This window comes from Rana temporaria, chromosome 1, assembly GCF_905171775.1.
Source record: "Rana temporaria chromosome 1, aRanTem1.1, whole genome shotgun sequence".
Classification (NCBI taxonomy): domain Eukaryota; kingdom Metazoa; phylum Chordata; class Amphibia; order Anura; family Ranidae; genus Rana; species Rana temporaria.
The window spans coordinates 315,223,090-315,241,104 of NC_053489.1; the positions used below are offsets into that span (position 1 = coordinate 315,223,090).

At 45.5% G+C, this 18,015-nt stretch overlaps 2 protein-coding genes across 3 annotated transcripts in view; both read right to left on the bottom strand.

Moving 5' to 3' along the window:
* The window catches only part of RAD23B (RAD23 homolog B, nucleotide excision repair protein), a 51,785-nt gene extending 35,145 nt beyond the window's left edge, over positions 1–16,640 (bottom strand). Inside the window, exon 1 of one of the 2 annotated variants that reach the window (XM_040359117.1) lies at positions 16,302–16,640. In XM_040359117.1, the coding sequence (XP_040215051.1) occupies positions 16,302–16,367 (66 nt within the window). In that variant the 5' untranslated portion in view covers positions 16,368–16,640. The remainder of the gene's footprint in view (positions 1–16,301) is intronic. The other variant, XM_040359127.1, reaches the window with a different exon arrangement.
* Positions 6,354–9,491, bottom strand: LOC120945178. Its single transcript, XM_040359108.1, has 2 exons — positions 6,609–9,491; positions 6,354–6,442 (listed from the first exon to the last, which is right to left on the bottom strand). The coding sequence occupies exon 1, from the start codon at positions 9,469–9,471 to the stop codon at positions 6,613–6,615; it is 2,859 nt and encodes a 952-aa protein (XP_040215042.1). The 5' UTR covers positions 9,472–9,491; the 3' UTR covers positions 6,354–6,442; positions 6,609–6,612.
* Positions 16,641–18,015: the final 1,375 nt, after the last annotated feature.

The window sequence follows — 18,015 nt, forward strand, 5'->3', positions numbered from 1 at the left end:
TATATATATATAAATGTTTGGGGGTTCTAATTAGAGGGAAGGCGATGGCAGTGAAAATAGTTAAAAATGAAATTAGAATTACTGTTTAACTTGTAATGCCAACGGCCACCACCAGATGGCGCCAGCTCACAGAAGGAAGAGCTTGGGACTTCACAAGGCCGCGGCCTAAATTACCGACAGGCGCCAAGTCACAATTTTTTTGTTGCAGTTGCGACCTGGCGCCCGGATATTGTCGACCCCTGAACTAATCGATTATGAAAATAATCCTTAGGTTGCAGCCCTATCGTTGTCTATGGAGCAACGATCAGTAATGCAGCGATGCTTACAGGGCCATAAATCTGAAAAATGGGCATGTCTTTTTAAAGGGGTTTCAGCTCCCACTTCCTCCCAGGGCACTGCGGCGCCGGAAAGAAGTTCACCTCTCTCCCCCCTCCCTCTCGGCAAACATCTGGGATGTGTCGCAGGTCCCAGATGATTGCCCAGCTGGTCACAGTTCAGCTTGCGCATGAGCAGTGCGTGCCCGACTGTGAAGCCACAGCCGGGCGCCCACAGTAGTGATGCCGGAGGGGAGGGGGAAGAGGAGTGGGGCTTTGTACGCTCACATCGCTGAACCCTGCAACAGGTATGTGTCCGATTATTAAATACCAGCAGCTGCAGTATTTGTAGATGCTGACTTAATTTAAAAAAAGTAAGTGGGAAAAGGCCACGATATATATATATTCCCTATGGCCTTTCCTAATGTAATGGCCGCGGCTTCGGCCTACCTCCGGAGCCGCGACCTTAACGCTAGGAAAGGCCGCGGCTTCGGCCTAGCTCCGGAGCCGCGGCCATCTTGGTACACCCGGCGGCGGCCCTCCTCTGTTTACACCCACAGAGGAGGAGCCCGCACTCGTGGGACACGCCACTCGTCTGTCGGTATTAGCTGGGGGGGTCACTGTCCTGAGAAGGGGGGGTCTGCACCGAAGGGGTACTATAGTTGGTGGGGGGGAGATGTGGATATTACAGTGGGGGAGATTTTTTTTTTTGCCGATCCGAAAAATGATCCGATCCGTGACTCCTGATCCGAGGAACGATCCGAACCATGAGTTTTTTGATCCATTGCACATTATATATATATATATATATATATATATATATATATATATATATATATATATATATATATATATACATACATACATATACATACATATACATATATATATACACATATACATATATATATACATATATATATATATATACATATATATATATATATATATATATATATATATATATATATATATATATATATATACACATACACACACACACACACACACACATATATATATATATATATACACACATAGCGGATTTTTCACGCTTAACGACAAAGTCACACGAACACGCAATGGTCAGTGCAGAATAGCAAAAAATGCTCTGGTCATTGAGCAGCCAATTTTTCCGGGGCTGAAGTAGTTACCTTAATGCATCCTATGAAAAGGATGATGAGAAGGCACTGTCAGGCTTTACTGCTGGGCACTGATTGGCACTTTAAAAGTTAATACCTAGTGGTCAACTGTGGCATCCATGGTGGGCAAGTTATTTATTGCGGATCAGCTCTCTTCTACTCGTGTCTGTAAGACGCGAGTGGAGGAAAAGCAGATTAAAGTCTCTTCCCGTTTACACTGATCAGCTGTGATTGGACACAGCTAATCACATGGTAAAGAGTCTGTCAGAGGCTCTTTACCCAGATAAGAGATGCGGTGTGTCAGACTGACACACCATATCAACAATCACAGGTTATCATGATCACATCATATGTCCGTTCAAGATGACAATCACTTTGCACACATCATATTGCTATATGGCGGGAAGTGGTAAACTGGCACAGAACTTGCTGATGCATTGTCCAAGCAGACAAGATTTTAGCTGGAAACATTTGGTAAAGTGTGCCATCTCACTAAATCTTGGGATCATTGGGAGAGATGGGGGGGGGGGGGGGGGAATTAATGTTCTACTTAGCAATGCTATCACCAAAGATAAATGGACCGTGCAGGTTTAGGAGATATCCAATGCAGCTACAGGTAAGCCTATTAAGATATTTACCCCCCTTCATGACCAGGCCACTTTTTTTTTTTTTTAAGATACTTATGTCTGCTTGTTCATCCATCCGTTTACGGATGAAAAAGGGACATTCATTAATCCCTATGAGATAGTGGGTGTAAGTGGATAAACATCCACTTACATCCGATCGCATCAGTGTCCGCTTTGCTCCAATTCTGCAGACGGAGGTAAATCCTTTTCCATCCGTCTGCAGAGCGAATCGGGTGAACAAGGACAGACAGGGTGGTTCCTGCACAGTGTGAGCTCTTGCTATGCAATTGGCCGGAGCCATGACACTCCTGCACGTGTGTGGGAGCAACGACTGCATGAACTCTGATGTAGAGTTCACTACCAATTTAACATTTGCTAGAGAGTTTTTCACCACCATGACAGCAGCTAGAGTCAAAATGACAGAAAAACACACTGTAGAGCAGTTTCTCAAGCAGGGTTCCCTAGGAGGTTTTCAGGGGTTCTTTGAGCAATAGAAAATCATCCCTCCAACCGAACCCGAAAACCAATGCAAGAGAGTACTTTTTGTTATTAATTTATTAGGTTTATTACTGAAAATTATCTTGCCATATACAGAAGGTTGGTTTTAAAAAATAAAATAAAAATCTGGCCTGTCAAATACTCAAAGTATGCCACATTATTATTTTTTATATAAACATACTTACACTTAATTGATCAAGCTAATGTGAATTAAAAGGTGTAATTTTTTTTTGTTTGCAGTAGCTCCTTGAGATGTGAAAATTTAGTTTCATGGAGGTAAAAAAGTTGAGAAAAGTTGCTGTAGAGAATGGAAAGCACAGAATGTCAGACTCTAGAACAGAGATGACAAGGTAGCAATCACTGAACTGTATAAATGACACAAGATCATATAAATGAATGCAGCAGATGGTATTGTAGAGACAGATCAAGGAGTGCAGAGTGAGCGGACTGTAAGAAAAGCTAATGTGATCAGAGGAAGACCTATCAGAGAGTGTAGCATTGTACTGTGGACAGTAAGTCCCCTTTCACACTGGGGCGTTAGAGCGAAGCCTCATCTGCAATCCCAATGTGAAAGCCCGAGTGCTTTCAGAGCCCTTTCACACTGCCAGTGCCCGAAAAACACTGGTAAAGCACCGCTAAGACCCCCAATGTTTTATGGCGTTTTTGCAGTGCCTCAGTGTGAAAGGGCAAGGCGTTTTTACAGCGCTTTCAATTCATTTCAATGGAGGTGTTTTTGGAGCGTTTTTTTTTCAGCGCCCAAAAGCTGCTTGCAGGACTCAGTGTGAAAGGGTCCATTGAGAAGAAAATCGCAATCTCGATTCACCCCGCGCGCGATCTCCAGGACGGATGACCCGCGATTTTCGGGTGCGGCCATAGGAAAGTCCCCGGCCTAGCTCCGGAGCGTGGGCCATCTTGGTACAACCGGCGGCAGCTGTCTCATAGGAAGTGACGTTTCAGTGCCGCCATCTTGCTCCACCCCACACTCCTGCACAGTAATGATAGTGAGAAGGGGCAAGCGGACATCTTGTTACACCCAACAGTTATTTTCAACACAAAACGGAGCTTATGTGGTTAAATACAGTATATGTAAATCTGACAGACTGTTTACATGTTAAATTTTAAAAGCCGCAGCAAACCTGCTGACCTTACATGCTTGCTAATGTGACAGAACACCTCTGATTTTTACATTTAATTCAATGTAAAAATCAGAGGTGTTCTGTCACATTAGCAAGCATGTAAGGTCAGCAGGTTTGCTGCGGCTTTTAAAATTTAACATGTAAACAGTCCGTCAGATTTACATATACTGTAGTTAACCATGTAAGCTCAGTTTTGTGTTGAAAATAACTTTATATATAAAAAAAAAAAAAAAATTGAGAATCATGATCTTCATTTTATACAAAAGAATCGCGATTCTCATTTTTCCCAGAACCGTGCAGCTCTAATGGAGAGCGTTTTAATAGCGCTATTTTTAACGCTAAAGCGCTGTAAAAACGCTTCAGTGTGAAAGGGGTCTAAGGCAGAAGTGAGGAAGATCTGAATTTACAAAGTATGCCCAAGGTCGTTAGTTTGTTTTGTTGGGTGTACACCCAGGGTCTATAAAGTAAACTTTTTTACAGAGAAATATCAGGGCTGCCAATGTTGACCTTCTTCTGAAAACAGTAGATGACAGACATATGCCAATCCACTAGTATTAAAAAATAATGTTCCTGCCTCTAACCACGTCTATACCAGGCCAATTCTGGCACTCCGCTCCTACATGTAAAATGTTTTTTGCTAGAAAATTATTCGCTACTCCCTGAAATTACTCATTAACCCCCAAACATTATATATGTTTTTTAGCAGACACCCTAGGGAATAAAATGGCGGTAGTTGCAACTTTTTCTGTCACACGGTATTTGCGCAACAATTTTTCAAACGTGTTTTCTTTTTGGAAAACAAAACACAGTCTCAGGACTTAAAACAGTGAAGTCAGCTGAATTTTTTTTTATAATGTGAAAGATTATGTTATGCCAGGGTTTGACAAAATTTGCTTGGAATCTAGGAGCCAGCTAAAAAAGTTAGGAGCCAGAAAACGCACCCCGTCCCGACGAGCTTGCGCGCAGAAGCGAACACATACGTGAGTAGCGCCCGCATATGTAAACGGTGTTCAAACCACACATGTGAGGTATCGCCGTGATTGGTAGAGCGAGAGCAATAATTCTAGCACTAGACCTCCTCTAACTCAAAACATGCAACCTGTAGATTTTTTTTAAACGTCGCCTATGAAGATTTTAATAGGTAAAAGTTTGTCGGCATTCCACGAGCGGACGCAATTTTGAGGTGTGACATGTTGGGTATGAATTTACTCGGCGTAACATTATCTTTCATATTAAAAAAAAAAAAATGGGGATAACTTTACTGTTGTCTTATTTTTTTAATTTAAAATTTTTTAATTTTTTTCCCAAAAAAGTGCGCTTGTAAGACCGCTGCGCAAATACGGCGTGACAGAAAGTATTGCAACGATTGCCATTTTATTCTCTAGGGTGTTAGGATAAAAAATATATATATATAATGTTTGGGAGTTCCAATTAGAGGGAAGAAGATGGCAGTGAAAATAGTGAAAAATGACATTAGAATTGCTGTTTAACTTGTAATACCAACGGCCACCACCAGATGGCGCCAGCGCACACAAGGAAGAGCTGGGGACTTCACAAGGCCGCGGGCTCAATTACCGGACATCACGGGCCCCCCGCGATCGAGCAGCGGGGGCCTAGTCGGCCGCGATTCTGGGGAAAAGGCGCTCCCCGCGGACTAGGCCAAAGCCGCTGCCTCACCTAAAACATCTTTTAACACTCTTTAAATCAATCACTTTTATTCCTATTACAAGGAATGTAAACATCCATTGTAATAGGAATGGTGTGTGCCAGGTCCTCTTTATGAAGAGATATGGGGTCTATAAGACCCCACATTTCTCCTCAAGACTGGAAAGCATCAGATAAAAAATAAAACTTACAGATCTAAATCTCTATGTTTATCCCACTCTCTCTATCCCACAGATTATTTTGCCAGGTCCCAGATGGCACGGGAGAGCCTCCAGAAGCACCGGAGAGCGGCGGGGGGGGTGCCCCCTTCTGTCACCTGTAAGAACAATCAAGCGGCTGAACTGCTGCTATGATCGTTGTTACAGTGAACAGAATCGCTGGCAAAAAAGAATATCTGAATAATGCTTGCTGCTGCAGGCATTATTCAGATATGCCCACTGAAAGTCAAGGACGTTATGCAACGTCCTTGGGCTGGAAGTGGGTAAAGGAAAAACTTTTTTTCTAAAATTAATGTCTGCAAGGTAGACAGAATAGTGTAATAATTCTGTTAAAAACAAGTAAATACCTATTAAATTCCTTCATCTATATCACCTCCGGCGTTCTAGTTTCTGTTCTCTCATTCACTTGCTGGTTTGCGGTGCTCGTTCATCTAAGAACTTCATTTCCCAGTATGCATTGCGGCACACCCAGTAATTCACACCTCCTTGAGGTCTCTAACACGTAGAGAGCGTCCTGCCGCACAGATGTAGTTCCCAGGAGGGGGTGAGCACCTCACTGACCACCGCAGTAAAGCCTCCCTTCACGGTGGTCAGTAACAATCAGACAAGCAGGAAGTGAACAGAACAGAGAAGAAATAGAGCAACTTCTGAGCAAAAACGAACAATGAGGAAGTGAAAAAGCTGAGTTAGGCTTACCGGTAACTCCTTTTCTGAGAGTCTTCCAGGACAGCCCATGAGACCTAGGGCTCCTCCTACCAGGACAGGAAACACGTTAACCCCCACCAGATAAAAGGGCGGTCCTCCAGGCCCCATGCCAGTCTTCTCGAGAACCGTAGGACTACCCTGAAAAACATATGCATTAATAACACATAACTTCCATACAACAAAACCGGGTGGGAATCCGGCTGTCCTGGAAGACTCTCAGAAAAGGAGTTACCGGTAAGCCTAACTCAGCTTTTCTCTCAAGCGTCTTCCAGGACAGCCCATGAGACGATGAGCCAGAACTTACCAGTCTAGGGTGGGACAACTGCCTGAAGGACCTTTCGACCAAACGCCTGTTCTTGAGCGGATAGCAGATCCAGGCGATAATGTTTAATAAAGGTCGAATAACTGGACCATGTGGCAGCTTTACAGATTTGTTCTGGTGAAGCACCAGCCCTCTCAGCCCAAGATGCAGCCAAAGCTCTTGTTGAATGTGCTGTAACAAAAGGTGTAGGAACTTCTCTGATTTTATAGGATTCTGAGATGGCCTGCTTAATCCATCTAGCCAATGTGGCTTTAGATGCACCTTTACCTTTGTGTGTACCTGAAAAAAGGACAAATAAAGCGTCTGTCTTCCTGAAGACCTTGGTGACCTCCAAATATGCAAGAAGGGTTCTTCTTACATCTAAAAAACTAAATTTCTTTTCCTGATCACCCTGTGGTGAACTACAAAAGGATGGCAGTACAATGTCTTGTGATCTGTGAAATGTACTAGCTACCTTAGGCAAAAAACCTGGATCAGTTTTCAATACAACTCGATCCTCAAAAATCGTGAGGAAAGGCTCCCTTACTGATAAGGCCTGTAACTCGCTTACTCTACGAGCTGAGGTAATAGCTACTAAAAAAATAGTTTTTAAGGTAAGTAATTTAACAGAAATATCCTCCAAAGGCTCAAAGGGAAACTCTACCAGAGTTTGAAGTACCAGGGACAGGTCCCAAGTTGGACAACTTCTTACCACTACTGGCCTGGCCCTTGAAATGGATTTAAAGAATCTAGCTACCATGGGATTTTCCAAAAGAGAAAACTGGAGGAAAACGCTGATAGCTGCCGCCTGTACCTTTAAGGTACTAACTGAAAGACCCTTGTCGACACCCTCTTGAAAAAATTCCAAAATAGAAGGAACATCATGCGTTGATCTTTGGTTTTCAGACAACCATGAATTAAACTTTTTCCAAACCTTGGAATAGATGGCTCTAGTGACTGGTTTTCTGCAATTTACCAAGGTTCTAATCACCTTGTCAGAAAACCCCTGAGCCTTCAGTATCTTCTCTTCAGATACCAAGCTGTCAAGCTTAATGAAACCACCTGTGGGTGTGACACTGGACCCTGCGACAGCAAGTCCTCTCTGTTCTGAAGTCTCAGTGGAGGCTCCGAGACCAGAGACTGTAGCAGGGAAAACCATGGCCTCTTGGGCCAGAAGGGGGCGATCAGAATAAGATCTGTTTCTTCTAGGAGAAACTTCCGGAGCACTTCCGGAATGAGTCTGATTGGCGGAAATGCGTAGCAGAGGTTGAAGGGCCACGGATTCGCCAGGGCATCTATCCCCAGTGATCGATCCTCTGGGTTTAGAGAAAAGAACTCCTCTGTTTTGCGGTTGTCCTGATTTGCGAACAGATCCGCTTCGGGACAACCCCATTTGTTGGTGATCTCCAAAAAGACTTCTGGATGAAGTGACCAATTGTCTCGCTCCACCCTGTGGCGACTGAGGTAATCTGCCAAACTGTTTTGCGTCCCCTTCAGGTGCACTGCTGAAATTGAGCCTAGATTTACTTCTGCCCAAGACAAAATGTTTTGTGCGATTCCTTGAAGAATTCGACTCCTCGTGCCTCCTTGTTTGTTGAGGTACGCCACTGTCGCAATGTTGTCTGACAGGATCTGGAGATTGTGACCCCTGACCTCCGATTGAAAAGCTTGCAGGGCTCTTTGCACCGCTAGCAGCTCCCTCTGGTTCGATGAGGCTCTTGCTTCCTTCAAGGACCATTTCCCCTGTGCGACCTGGTCTTTGAGGTGGGCTCCCCACCCCCAGGCACTTGCGTCCGTCGTGATCCTCTTGGATATCGAGATGGACCAAGGCAGGCCTTTTGTTAGGTGCAGATTTTTCCTCCACCACCACAAACTTCTCTTTACCTTGGTCGGTAACCAAACTTTTGACTCTAGGGACCTGGCGTCCCCGTCCCAATTTTCCAGAAGGAATCTCTGCAATGGTCTCTGATGGAACCTTGCCCATGGTACCGCAGGGAAACACGAGGTCATGAGACCTACCGTCCTTGAAATTTCCCTCAGTGAAACCAACTGATTGGTCTGTAAGGCTGACACTGCTTGCACCATCTTGGAGACCTTCTCTTCTGGGAGAAAAACTTTTTGGACTACTGAGCAAAAGTCGTAACCCAGGTACTTCACCTTCTGGGCTGGATCTAGGGAAGACTTTTCCCTGTTTATCAACCAGCCCAGGGATTGAAGGAAGTCGAGTACAGTCTGAAGATCTGCTAGTAATTTCTGGCGGGACTCTGCCACTATTAATAGATCGTCCAGGTAAGGGATGATAGTTATCGCCTTTAATCTTAGTGGCGCCAGCGCTTCCCCCAATACCTTTGTGAAGATACGAGGGGAAGAGGACAGACCGAAGGGGAGGGCCTGAAACTGGAAGTGCCTGATTTCCGATCCCATCTTTACTGCTATTCTCAGGAATCTCTGGAAAGCCGGATGGATCGGGACATGTAGGTAAGCATCCCTGAGGTCCAACGTGGCCATAAAACAGTTTGGGTAAAGCAGATTCTTGATAGAGAAGACTGTCTCCATCCTGAAGTGTTTGTATCGGATCGATTGATTTAGAGACCGAAGATTCAGAATAAGCCGATACTTTCCTGACGGCTTTCTGATGACAAAAATGTGGGAATAAAACCCTTTGTTCTGATCTGACCGAGGAACCGGAATCAGGACCTTCTGGTCTAACAACTCTCCTACTTGGAGACCCAGAGCTCTTGCTTTCTCCCGATCTTTGGGAGGAGATGTGATCAAGAGTCGTTCTGGTGGCCGACAGGAAAACTCTAGCCTGTATCCATTTGCCACCAGATCCAGAATGAAGGGACTTGAGGTGACGGTTGCCCATTGTGGGAGAAAGGCCCTCAGTCTTCCCCCCACTGGCAGATGTTGGTCATTGTGGCTTGGCGGGCTGCTGAGGTGTGTTAAACAACACACCTCCTCTCCCTTTGCCTTTGTACCCGGACCAATGTTTTTTGGGCCTATTGTCCTTTTCTTTAGGACCTTGTTGCCATGGCAAGCCTTTATTTTGGCCACGAAAAAACTTTCTTCCCATCTGCTTTTTCTTTTCTGGAAAGGCCTTTTTCCTATCGGCCGTACGTTCCAGTGCCTCCTGCAAACCTGGGCCAAAAAGATGATCCCCGTTTAGGGGAAGCCCACATAATCGTAATTTAGATGCTGCATCCCCAGACCATGTTTTAAGCCAAATGCTTCTTCTGGCTGAGTTCACTAAAGCTGAAGTTCTGGCTGTCATTCTTACCGATTCCGCAGATGAATCTGCCAGAAAACCCACAGCACTAAAAAGGAGAGGAAAGGATTTTAAAATCTCTTCCCTAGAAGTACCCGCTAAAAGATGGGTTTGGATTTGTGTAAGCCATTCCTCCAGATTTCTGGCTACACAAGTAGAGGCCAGAGCTGGTTTGAGATTCCCCATAGCTGAATCCCAAGCTCTATGAAGAAGGACATCACATTTTTTGTCCATAGGATCCTTTAGCGTACCCATGTCATCAAACGCCAGGTCCGAATTTTTTGAAACTTTTGAAAGAGGAGCATCTAACTTTGGGTTCTTATTCCACGGTAGCGCTGCATCCTCATCAAATGGAAACCTTCTTTTTAGGTTACCGGAAAAGAAAGGTTTTCTCTCTGGACTCTCCCACTCCAGTTTGATCGTATTAAGGAGGGAATCGTGCACTGGAAAGTTTTTACTTTTCTTTTTGTGCAAACCTTTGTACATAAGGTCATGCTTAGACATTTGTACCTCCTCCTCCTCCATTTCAAGGGTGGTATAGATGGCTTTTAACAAATTATCCACATCTTCCAGAGACAATTTGAACCTTGAGCCTTTAGAGGATACTCTATCCTTGGGCTCTGTATCTGACCCTGAGTCTTCCTGAGAAGAATGGGTAGATTTGGCTTCAGCCTCAGAGTCTTCACTCTCTACGCTCACCTGCGGGGTGCTAACCACTGAAGCCTTTCTTTTTGAAGATGTACCCTGTTGGGGAACCTGCATTTTGTCAATCAACTCCCTAAATGAGCCAAAGGTAGAAGCAAGCTCATCCCTGACCGAAGTCAACATTTTTTGACATGAGGTCACTGGGTCATCCTTCACTAAACCATCTATACAAGTGCGGCAAACTGGTTTTCCCCAAGTGGAACTCAGTTTGTTACCGCACACCGCACATTTTCTCTTATGTGGCTGTGATTGGGCTTTGTCCTGAGTCTTGGCCTGAAAGACACAAATTAAATGACCCCATAAGTAACCCAAGCCACAAAAAAATACTCCATCACCACGTGCAGGAGAAGAAAATGTGTCCCCTAACACCTAATCCTATGATTGGGAGGGGGGGGGTAAAAACCTTCACCAGGATAGCAAGAAAAAGTGACCATAAAAAACACTTGCAGCTTACCTGAGAGGTGCTGGTGTTGGGGACTGCATCCGTTGCCTGAGAGATTATCGCAGGATTGTCCATGCCGTCCGTCTGGTAGTCCTACAGCCTGTGCTGTCTTTACCAGAAATCACCAGCAGCCATTAGCCCCCGTTTCGCGCCGTTTTATGGAGACAGGAACCATGTCTCCGGCGCCCGAGGATGACGTCATGCGACCCGGAAGTGACCCTCGCCGGATCTTCCTGTAGCCAGCTTGAAGCGCAGAGGCTCCGCCCCTACCAGCGCTAGTGAGCTCCACGTTTCCCAGCACGAATCAGCCATGCTGTGTGCGGGAAACACTCTCACCAACATACAGCCTGTGCTGCGAACAGCGCAAGGGACCCGACGCCATCCCGGTCCTGGCCCTCTCCAGGCACAAAGAAGCAAGGGCAGCAGCAAAAACTTCCCCATGGAAAAACTGCTAATGGCAAGGAGGTTAGTCAAAATATATACATACCCCTTTGAACGGTCATTAGAGCCCCTGCCCATGAGACCTAGGGGACCAGGTTCCTGAAACATGTTACCCCCCATCCGGAGGAAACACTAATACTGGCATGGGGCCTGGAGGACCGCCCTTTTATCTGGTGGGGGTTAACGTGTTTCCTGTCCTGGTAGGAGGAGCCCTAGGTCTCATGGGCTGTCCTGGAAGACGCTTGAGAGAAAAGAGGAATGTCTGCAGGTAAAGGATGCTTATTATGAAAAAAAAAATGTTTCCTTTACAACCCCCTTTAAGGCACGCTAGGGTGCATAGTGATCTTGCAATGTTATGCAATACCTGGGTTGATCCTGCCTGCTCTCATGTTTCTCCCTGTACTCTGACCATGCCGATCCATGTTTACGTCCCTCTGTCATCAGTTTCTCAGTGCAGCACCTGAGTCTCCCTGTAATTCTTCAAAGCTGAACCCCCAGTTGAGAATTAACAGTCCTCCCTTGCAGTGGGGCTGCATCTGCACTACAAGGGATAACTGCTTGTTCATTCTGATCTATAGCTTCTGCAAAATCCTCCACTCTGCTAGACTGGTCCCAAGAGCCTCCTCTTCGCTACACAAGTCACAACAGTGTGAACTGGTGCCAAGGCTTGGTGTTAAAGTTGTAAAGTCACATCAATAAAATCATATGAGCCTTTTTTTTGGTATGGCATTAGTAAGTGCAGTGTGGTTATTTGTTTATAAACCTTGCCAAGTACCTTTTTATGAGTGCTTTCTTAGTCACATGGTCGTCTCTCATTGTCCATCATATGGAATCCAGTGTGAAGCAGCTCTCCTCATAGGCCTTCCCCTCCTGCCTTCAATAACTGAGCATGCCTCTGCAGCTGCTCCTCTATGTGAAAGCTGCCCTGTCCCCCTGAGCTTTGCGGGCAAAAGGTCAGAGTGAAGTGCACAGAAAGGAATACAAGCCCCTCCTACTGGATTCCATTTGATGGGCAATGAGAGAAGACCACAGGACTGTAAGAAAGCACTCATAAAAAGGTACTTAGCAAGGTTTATAAACAAATAACCACACTGCACTTACTAAAGCCTTACAAAAAAAAAAAAAAAGGATGAAGCTCCATGAAGAGCTATGAATTGGTCTGATCAGAACCGTCTGAAAAATTGACAAGTGGACCCTGATTGGTCCATCAGTGTAAAAGGGGCCTTAAAGTGGTTGTAAAACCTTACAACACACTTTTTGCTACGGGTAAGCCTATAATAAATCTTACCTGTAGCTACCCTGGATCTCTCCTAAACCTGAACGGTTTAGGAGATATCCCCTGTATTTGCATGTGCCAATGTAATCGGCACATGTGTACTGAAGCAACGGCTCTGTGATTGGCCAGAGCCAAGTTGACGTCACTCCCGCGCATGCGTGCGGGACCCACCTGTAATTGCACAGTCACTGAAAGCAATGACGTGTATGTGCCGTTGCTTTCAGTGACTGTGCAATTACAGGTGGGTCCCGCACGCATGCGCGGGAGTGACGTCAACGCAGCTCCGGCCAATCACAGACCTGGAGCCGCGATACCCGGAATTAACTGCGGGACAACATGTCGCCAGCTGGTGCTGTGTCAGGAACCGCAGCGGGGGCTTCGATCCCAGATGAGCATTACATATTGAGCCAGTATTCTATGCATACTAGCTCATTATTCCTGTGTCTTGCAGGGTTTTTTTTCTCCAAAAGTGGGTTTACAGCCAATTTAAGGCCCCATTCAAAACCAGATGCAGTGGAAAGCATGTTTGACTGCATAGACAGTCCAAAAACCAAACTTATAGGCTTAGTTCACAATATTGCAGTGAATAAAATATGCAAGCTGTATTTTCCTGCACTGCAAATGCAGAGAATCACACGCGGTGCACATAAAAACCCAAAGACGATAGAAGGTAAAGGGTCTGATGCCACAAAGACTCGCAGGACACAAATGCATTTTATCACGTGCCCAATTGCACAGTAATGTACAGCAACTCAGCCAATCACACTGCTGTACATTGCTGTGAAGTGTACGTTTTGTATACTTCACATAAAGTTCCTACATAAAAATAAAAAAAATAGGGGAAGCCGTGTGATGTGCTGAATCATGCACCACACTGCCCCCTACCGCAGCCAGTAATGGAAAGCACCTTTATCTTCCCACAAGTTTGTTACTGTTAACAAAATTCTCTCTTTGTTTTCTAAACATAAAAATTACGCTAGGTTCACACTGCAGCCATCTGATTATGATCTAACGCTCAGTGCGGTTATGTAATGCTATTTGAATGGGGTTTTTAAATTTTAGGGGCTAAAACCGCACGGATATCACAAAGTAGTACAGGAACCTATTCTAAAAATTGTGCCACATTGAGTTGCATTGATGTGGACACCATTGAAAATGATTTCCCTTGTCACTCAACTTGCACTAGTGTGAACCTGTCCAGGCTCCCACCCACAAATAGAGCTTTCTTTCGGTGGTATTTTATCACCTCTGCGGTTTTTATTTTTTGCACTAACAAAAAAAGGACAGACAATTTAAAAAAAAAAAAAAAAAAAAATCAAATTTCTTCATCAATTTAGGCCAATATGTATTCTACTACATATTTTTGGTAAAAAAAAAAAAAAAAAAAAACCCAATAAGCGTATATTGATTTTTTAAATCATTTTTTTTTTACCAGTAATGGTGGCGATCAAAGACTTGTAGCGGGACTGCAACATTGTGACGGACAAATCGGACCCTTTTTGGGGACAAGTGACAATGTTAAAAAATATGCACCGTCACGGTACTAATAACACTGGCAGGGAAGACATTAACATCAGGGGCAAAGGGTTAAATGTGTCCGTAGGGAATGCTTTCTAACTGTGGGGGGGGGGGGGGGGGGTGCGTTAACTCTGGGAAGACAGAACCGTGTTCCTGCTTAGCGGAAACACAGGATCTCATCCACCTTAGAAACCGCTCAGCATCTGCTACCCCCATCTGCCAATCCCTCCATTGGCTGCCACACAGCCAAATTAAATTCAAAATACCAATAAGTTACAAAGCCATCCACAACTCTGCCCCCAGCTACATCACTAACCTAGTCTCAAAATACCAACCTAATCATCCTCCTCATTCCTCCCAAGACCTCTCTAGCTCCCTCATTGCCAAGGATGAGCTCCAGTGTGTTCGCACAGTTCACATGCACTGCGCTAATCCCAGGCAGGGAGACATTTCCTGATCTCTGCAGCCGACCACCGGGACAATATCTCACTGCCCGTGATTAGCGCAGCGCAATGCCGACTTCCTGGCAGGCTCTGCACGTGGATTGTGTGAACACGGCGGAGCTCATCCTTACTCATTGCCTCCTCCCATATTCGCCTCCAGGACTTCTCCTGAACCTCTCCCATCCTCTGGAATATCCTGCCCCAATCTGTCAGACTTTCTTCAAATCTACTTTTAGGCAATCCATGAAAACTTCTTTGGGGAAAGCATACCCTGCCACCACCTAATGCACTTTAATTTTCTCCATCAGCTCACCCCCCAGTTATTACCCTTCCCTCCTAGGCAGTAAGCGCTATTGAGCAGGGCCCTCTGATTCCTCCTGTATTGTGCTGTCTGCCCCATGTTGTAAAGCATTGCAACGCTGTTAACGCTATATAAATCCTGTATAATAATAATAATCTCCCCTTGTACCAGAATGGTGCTCTGCCTTGTTTACATAGGCAGATTGTTGCTCTGCCTGTCTTGCAAACAATCAGCAGGTTCCCGCTGTGTCCAATCATAGCGGAAGCAAGTTGCTGGTGGTGCACACCCCAGAAGTGCAGTTACACGTACAGAAGCCGTCTCCCCGCAGTAAGGCTACTTTCACACTGAAGGCATTTTTCAGGCGCTTAAAGGGCTAAAAATAATGCCTTAAAAAACACCTCCCCTGCCACCTCAGTGTGAAAGCATGAGTGCTTTCACACTGCAGCAACGCACTTGCAGGACAAGAAAAAAAGTCCTGCAAGCATCACCTTCGGGGCGGTGCTACACTGCTCCTAAAACCCCCTGCCATCGATTATTTCAATGGTCAGCAATGCCGAATCACCTGCAAAGCACCACTACATGGGCACTTTTAACCCCTTTCCAGACACTAGCAGGGGTTAAAAAAGCACCCCGCTAGCGACCGAAAACACAGCTAAAAAAATAATGGGAAAGCACCCCCAAAAACTAGCGGCACTTTACCGCCGATGCAGCCCCCGCGTCATGTACGTGGGGCGGTTGGCAAGCAGTTAATTGAAGAAGCTGATTGGCTACCACGCCTGGCAGCACCAGATTTTGTACTCTGCAGTTAAGTAAACCAACCCAGTGTCTGTTCTCTTCCTCACCAACACAAGGGAAAAAATATGTGCACCTAAGGCCTGGTACAGCACACCTCTGAATTGTTTTGCAAACCTAATATTAGGGGGGGGGAAAGGGGTGGGGGTGGAGCAGGCGGCCAGCAGCTGACATGAGTCAGGAAAAAATCAGACAGCACGCGGTTACTGCCACACAGCCGCTCGCAGGGCATGCCGGGACGTAAATCCCGCAACAGCTGCACAGACACCTGTATGAAAGCGTGCGCGCGCCTAGCCCATTCCCACGTGATGCACGACACCGCGACGCCCTTCGATCACGTGCTAAAACTCCAACATAAGCGCGAGCACGCGCCTTCACCCCGCCCCCTCCGCACTCCGTTAACCCTTGTGAGTGCACGAGTGTTGTAAATAACCCCGGCGGCCTAGAACGCCATGTAATAGCAGGGAGACACAGCTCCCATCAGTAGTACAAGGCACAGTAAATGTGGCCTACCGTCTCTTCACAGTCAATGTCTATCTTGAAGGTCTGCTGCTGCAGCGTCTTCATTGTGATCTGCATGGCGGCAAGGCGGTGGTGACCCTCCCGGTCCCGCTGTGTCCTGGGTGCAGTGTCGGTTTCCGGCCTTTGGTTTAATTAGGAGGGACGGTCTGCTCGATCCTGCGGCTTTGTGTCAGCGTACCGCGGCGATGCTGCCTCTGTGGAGAGCGCTGTTGCTAATGGGCCGCTTGGAAGCTTCTGTAGCTGTCGCCTGTTTCGCTGTCTCATCAGCACGGCCTGTCCGCCGCCATCATGACTCCGCTCACTGCCAGGCGCGAGGGCGCTACGACGCATGCGCACGCCCCACAGAAGGGGAGGGGCCATGTCCTGAAGTGGGCGGGGATGTGACGACACTTGAGCGGTCAGACGGCAAGCATTTCTAGAACGTCTAGACTAGTGTGTGAGAGGATCGGGTATCAGCGGGCTCCTGGTCACACGGCCTCTACCCTGCGCCTGCGCCAAAATAAAAGTTATTTTATTCCTGAACTGGCCATAGCGGGGAATGGGAAGACTTCTGGTGTTTAGTGTGCCGAGTACACCATAAACCAGCTCAGCTGCTCCTTTTACCACTTCAATACCAGCCCATAATACCCCTTCGGTAACAGGCTATTATGATCGTTTGACTGACAACGAGTCAGCCTTGTAATAATGTACACAAGATTCATTTTATCTTATTTTATTTTTTTTAGTCAGCTATAACTTTGTTTTGGTGGCATTTAAAGACGAGCTGCAGTCTGCTCACGTAATTTGTAATAAAAACATCCTTGCCATTCTGAAGCTTCTCTCCAACCACTTTGCATATTATTTTATATATACTGTGATTCTGTACTTGCCAAATATGCAGAATTCTCCCTCCACCGAGTCTGGCAGCAGCCATTTTAACTGTGGGCAGCCGAAGCTGCTGCCTGTTCACTTCCTGGATTTACACAGGCACACCTCCAGCTCTCATTATGACTCATCCCACCTGGCAAACTCTTACAAGAGAGAGTGAGAGAGCTGGGCATGATGTCATACGCCTAGGCTTTTTACCAGACGAGAAACAGGAAGTGGGCTGTATACGGTATTTACTGACAGAAAAGATTTAATAGATGAAAAAATTACTTTAATAAATTTAGCCCAACATATATTCTGCTATAATTCTTTGGTGAAAATAACCCAAATCTGTGAATATTATTTAGTCTGTAGGAAAGTTATAGAGCCTGCTATAAAAAGTTTACACACCCCATGTTAAAATGTCAGGTTTCTGTGATGTAAAAAAATGAGACAAAGATAAATCATTTTAAAACTTTTTTCCACCTTTAACCTGCCTGGCGGTATTCCTGAGTGTGGCTCGGGGTGGAATTTCAGTGCCATTAGCGGTAACCCCGAGCCACACTCGCTGGATCCTGGAAGAGGTTACTTACCTTGTCTCCGGGATCCCGCAATGTATTTCGGCAGTGTACGGCCGCCGGATCTTCTGCACGTTGGACTTTGTGCTGTACCTTGTTTACTGAAGCAATATGATTAGTAATATTGCACCCTTGTTTGGGCAATTTTTTTTTTTTAGTGTTTTTTGATTTGATTGACAACATTTTTTTGATTTGAGTGACTAAAATTTATTGAATAAAAAGTATTATTATTATTATATTATTTATTAATATCTATTACATTATAATTTAAGATTTTGTGT

Bases quoted from the DNA above. Each gene is read 5' to 3' on its own strand.
- LOC120945178 (XM_040359108.1), bottom strand. From the start codon at position 9,471: ATGGGCAACCGTCACCTCAAGTCCCTTCATTCTGGATCTGGTGGCAAA.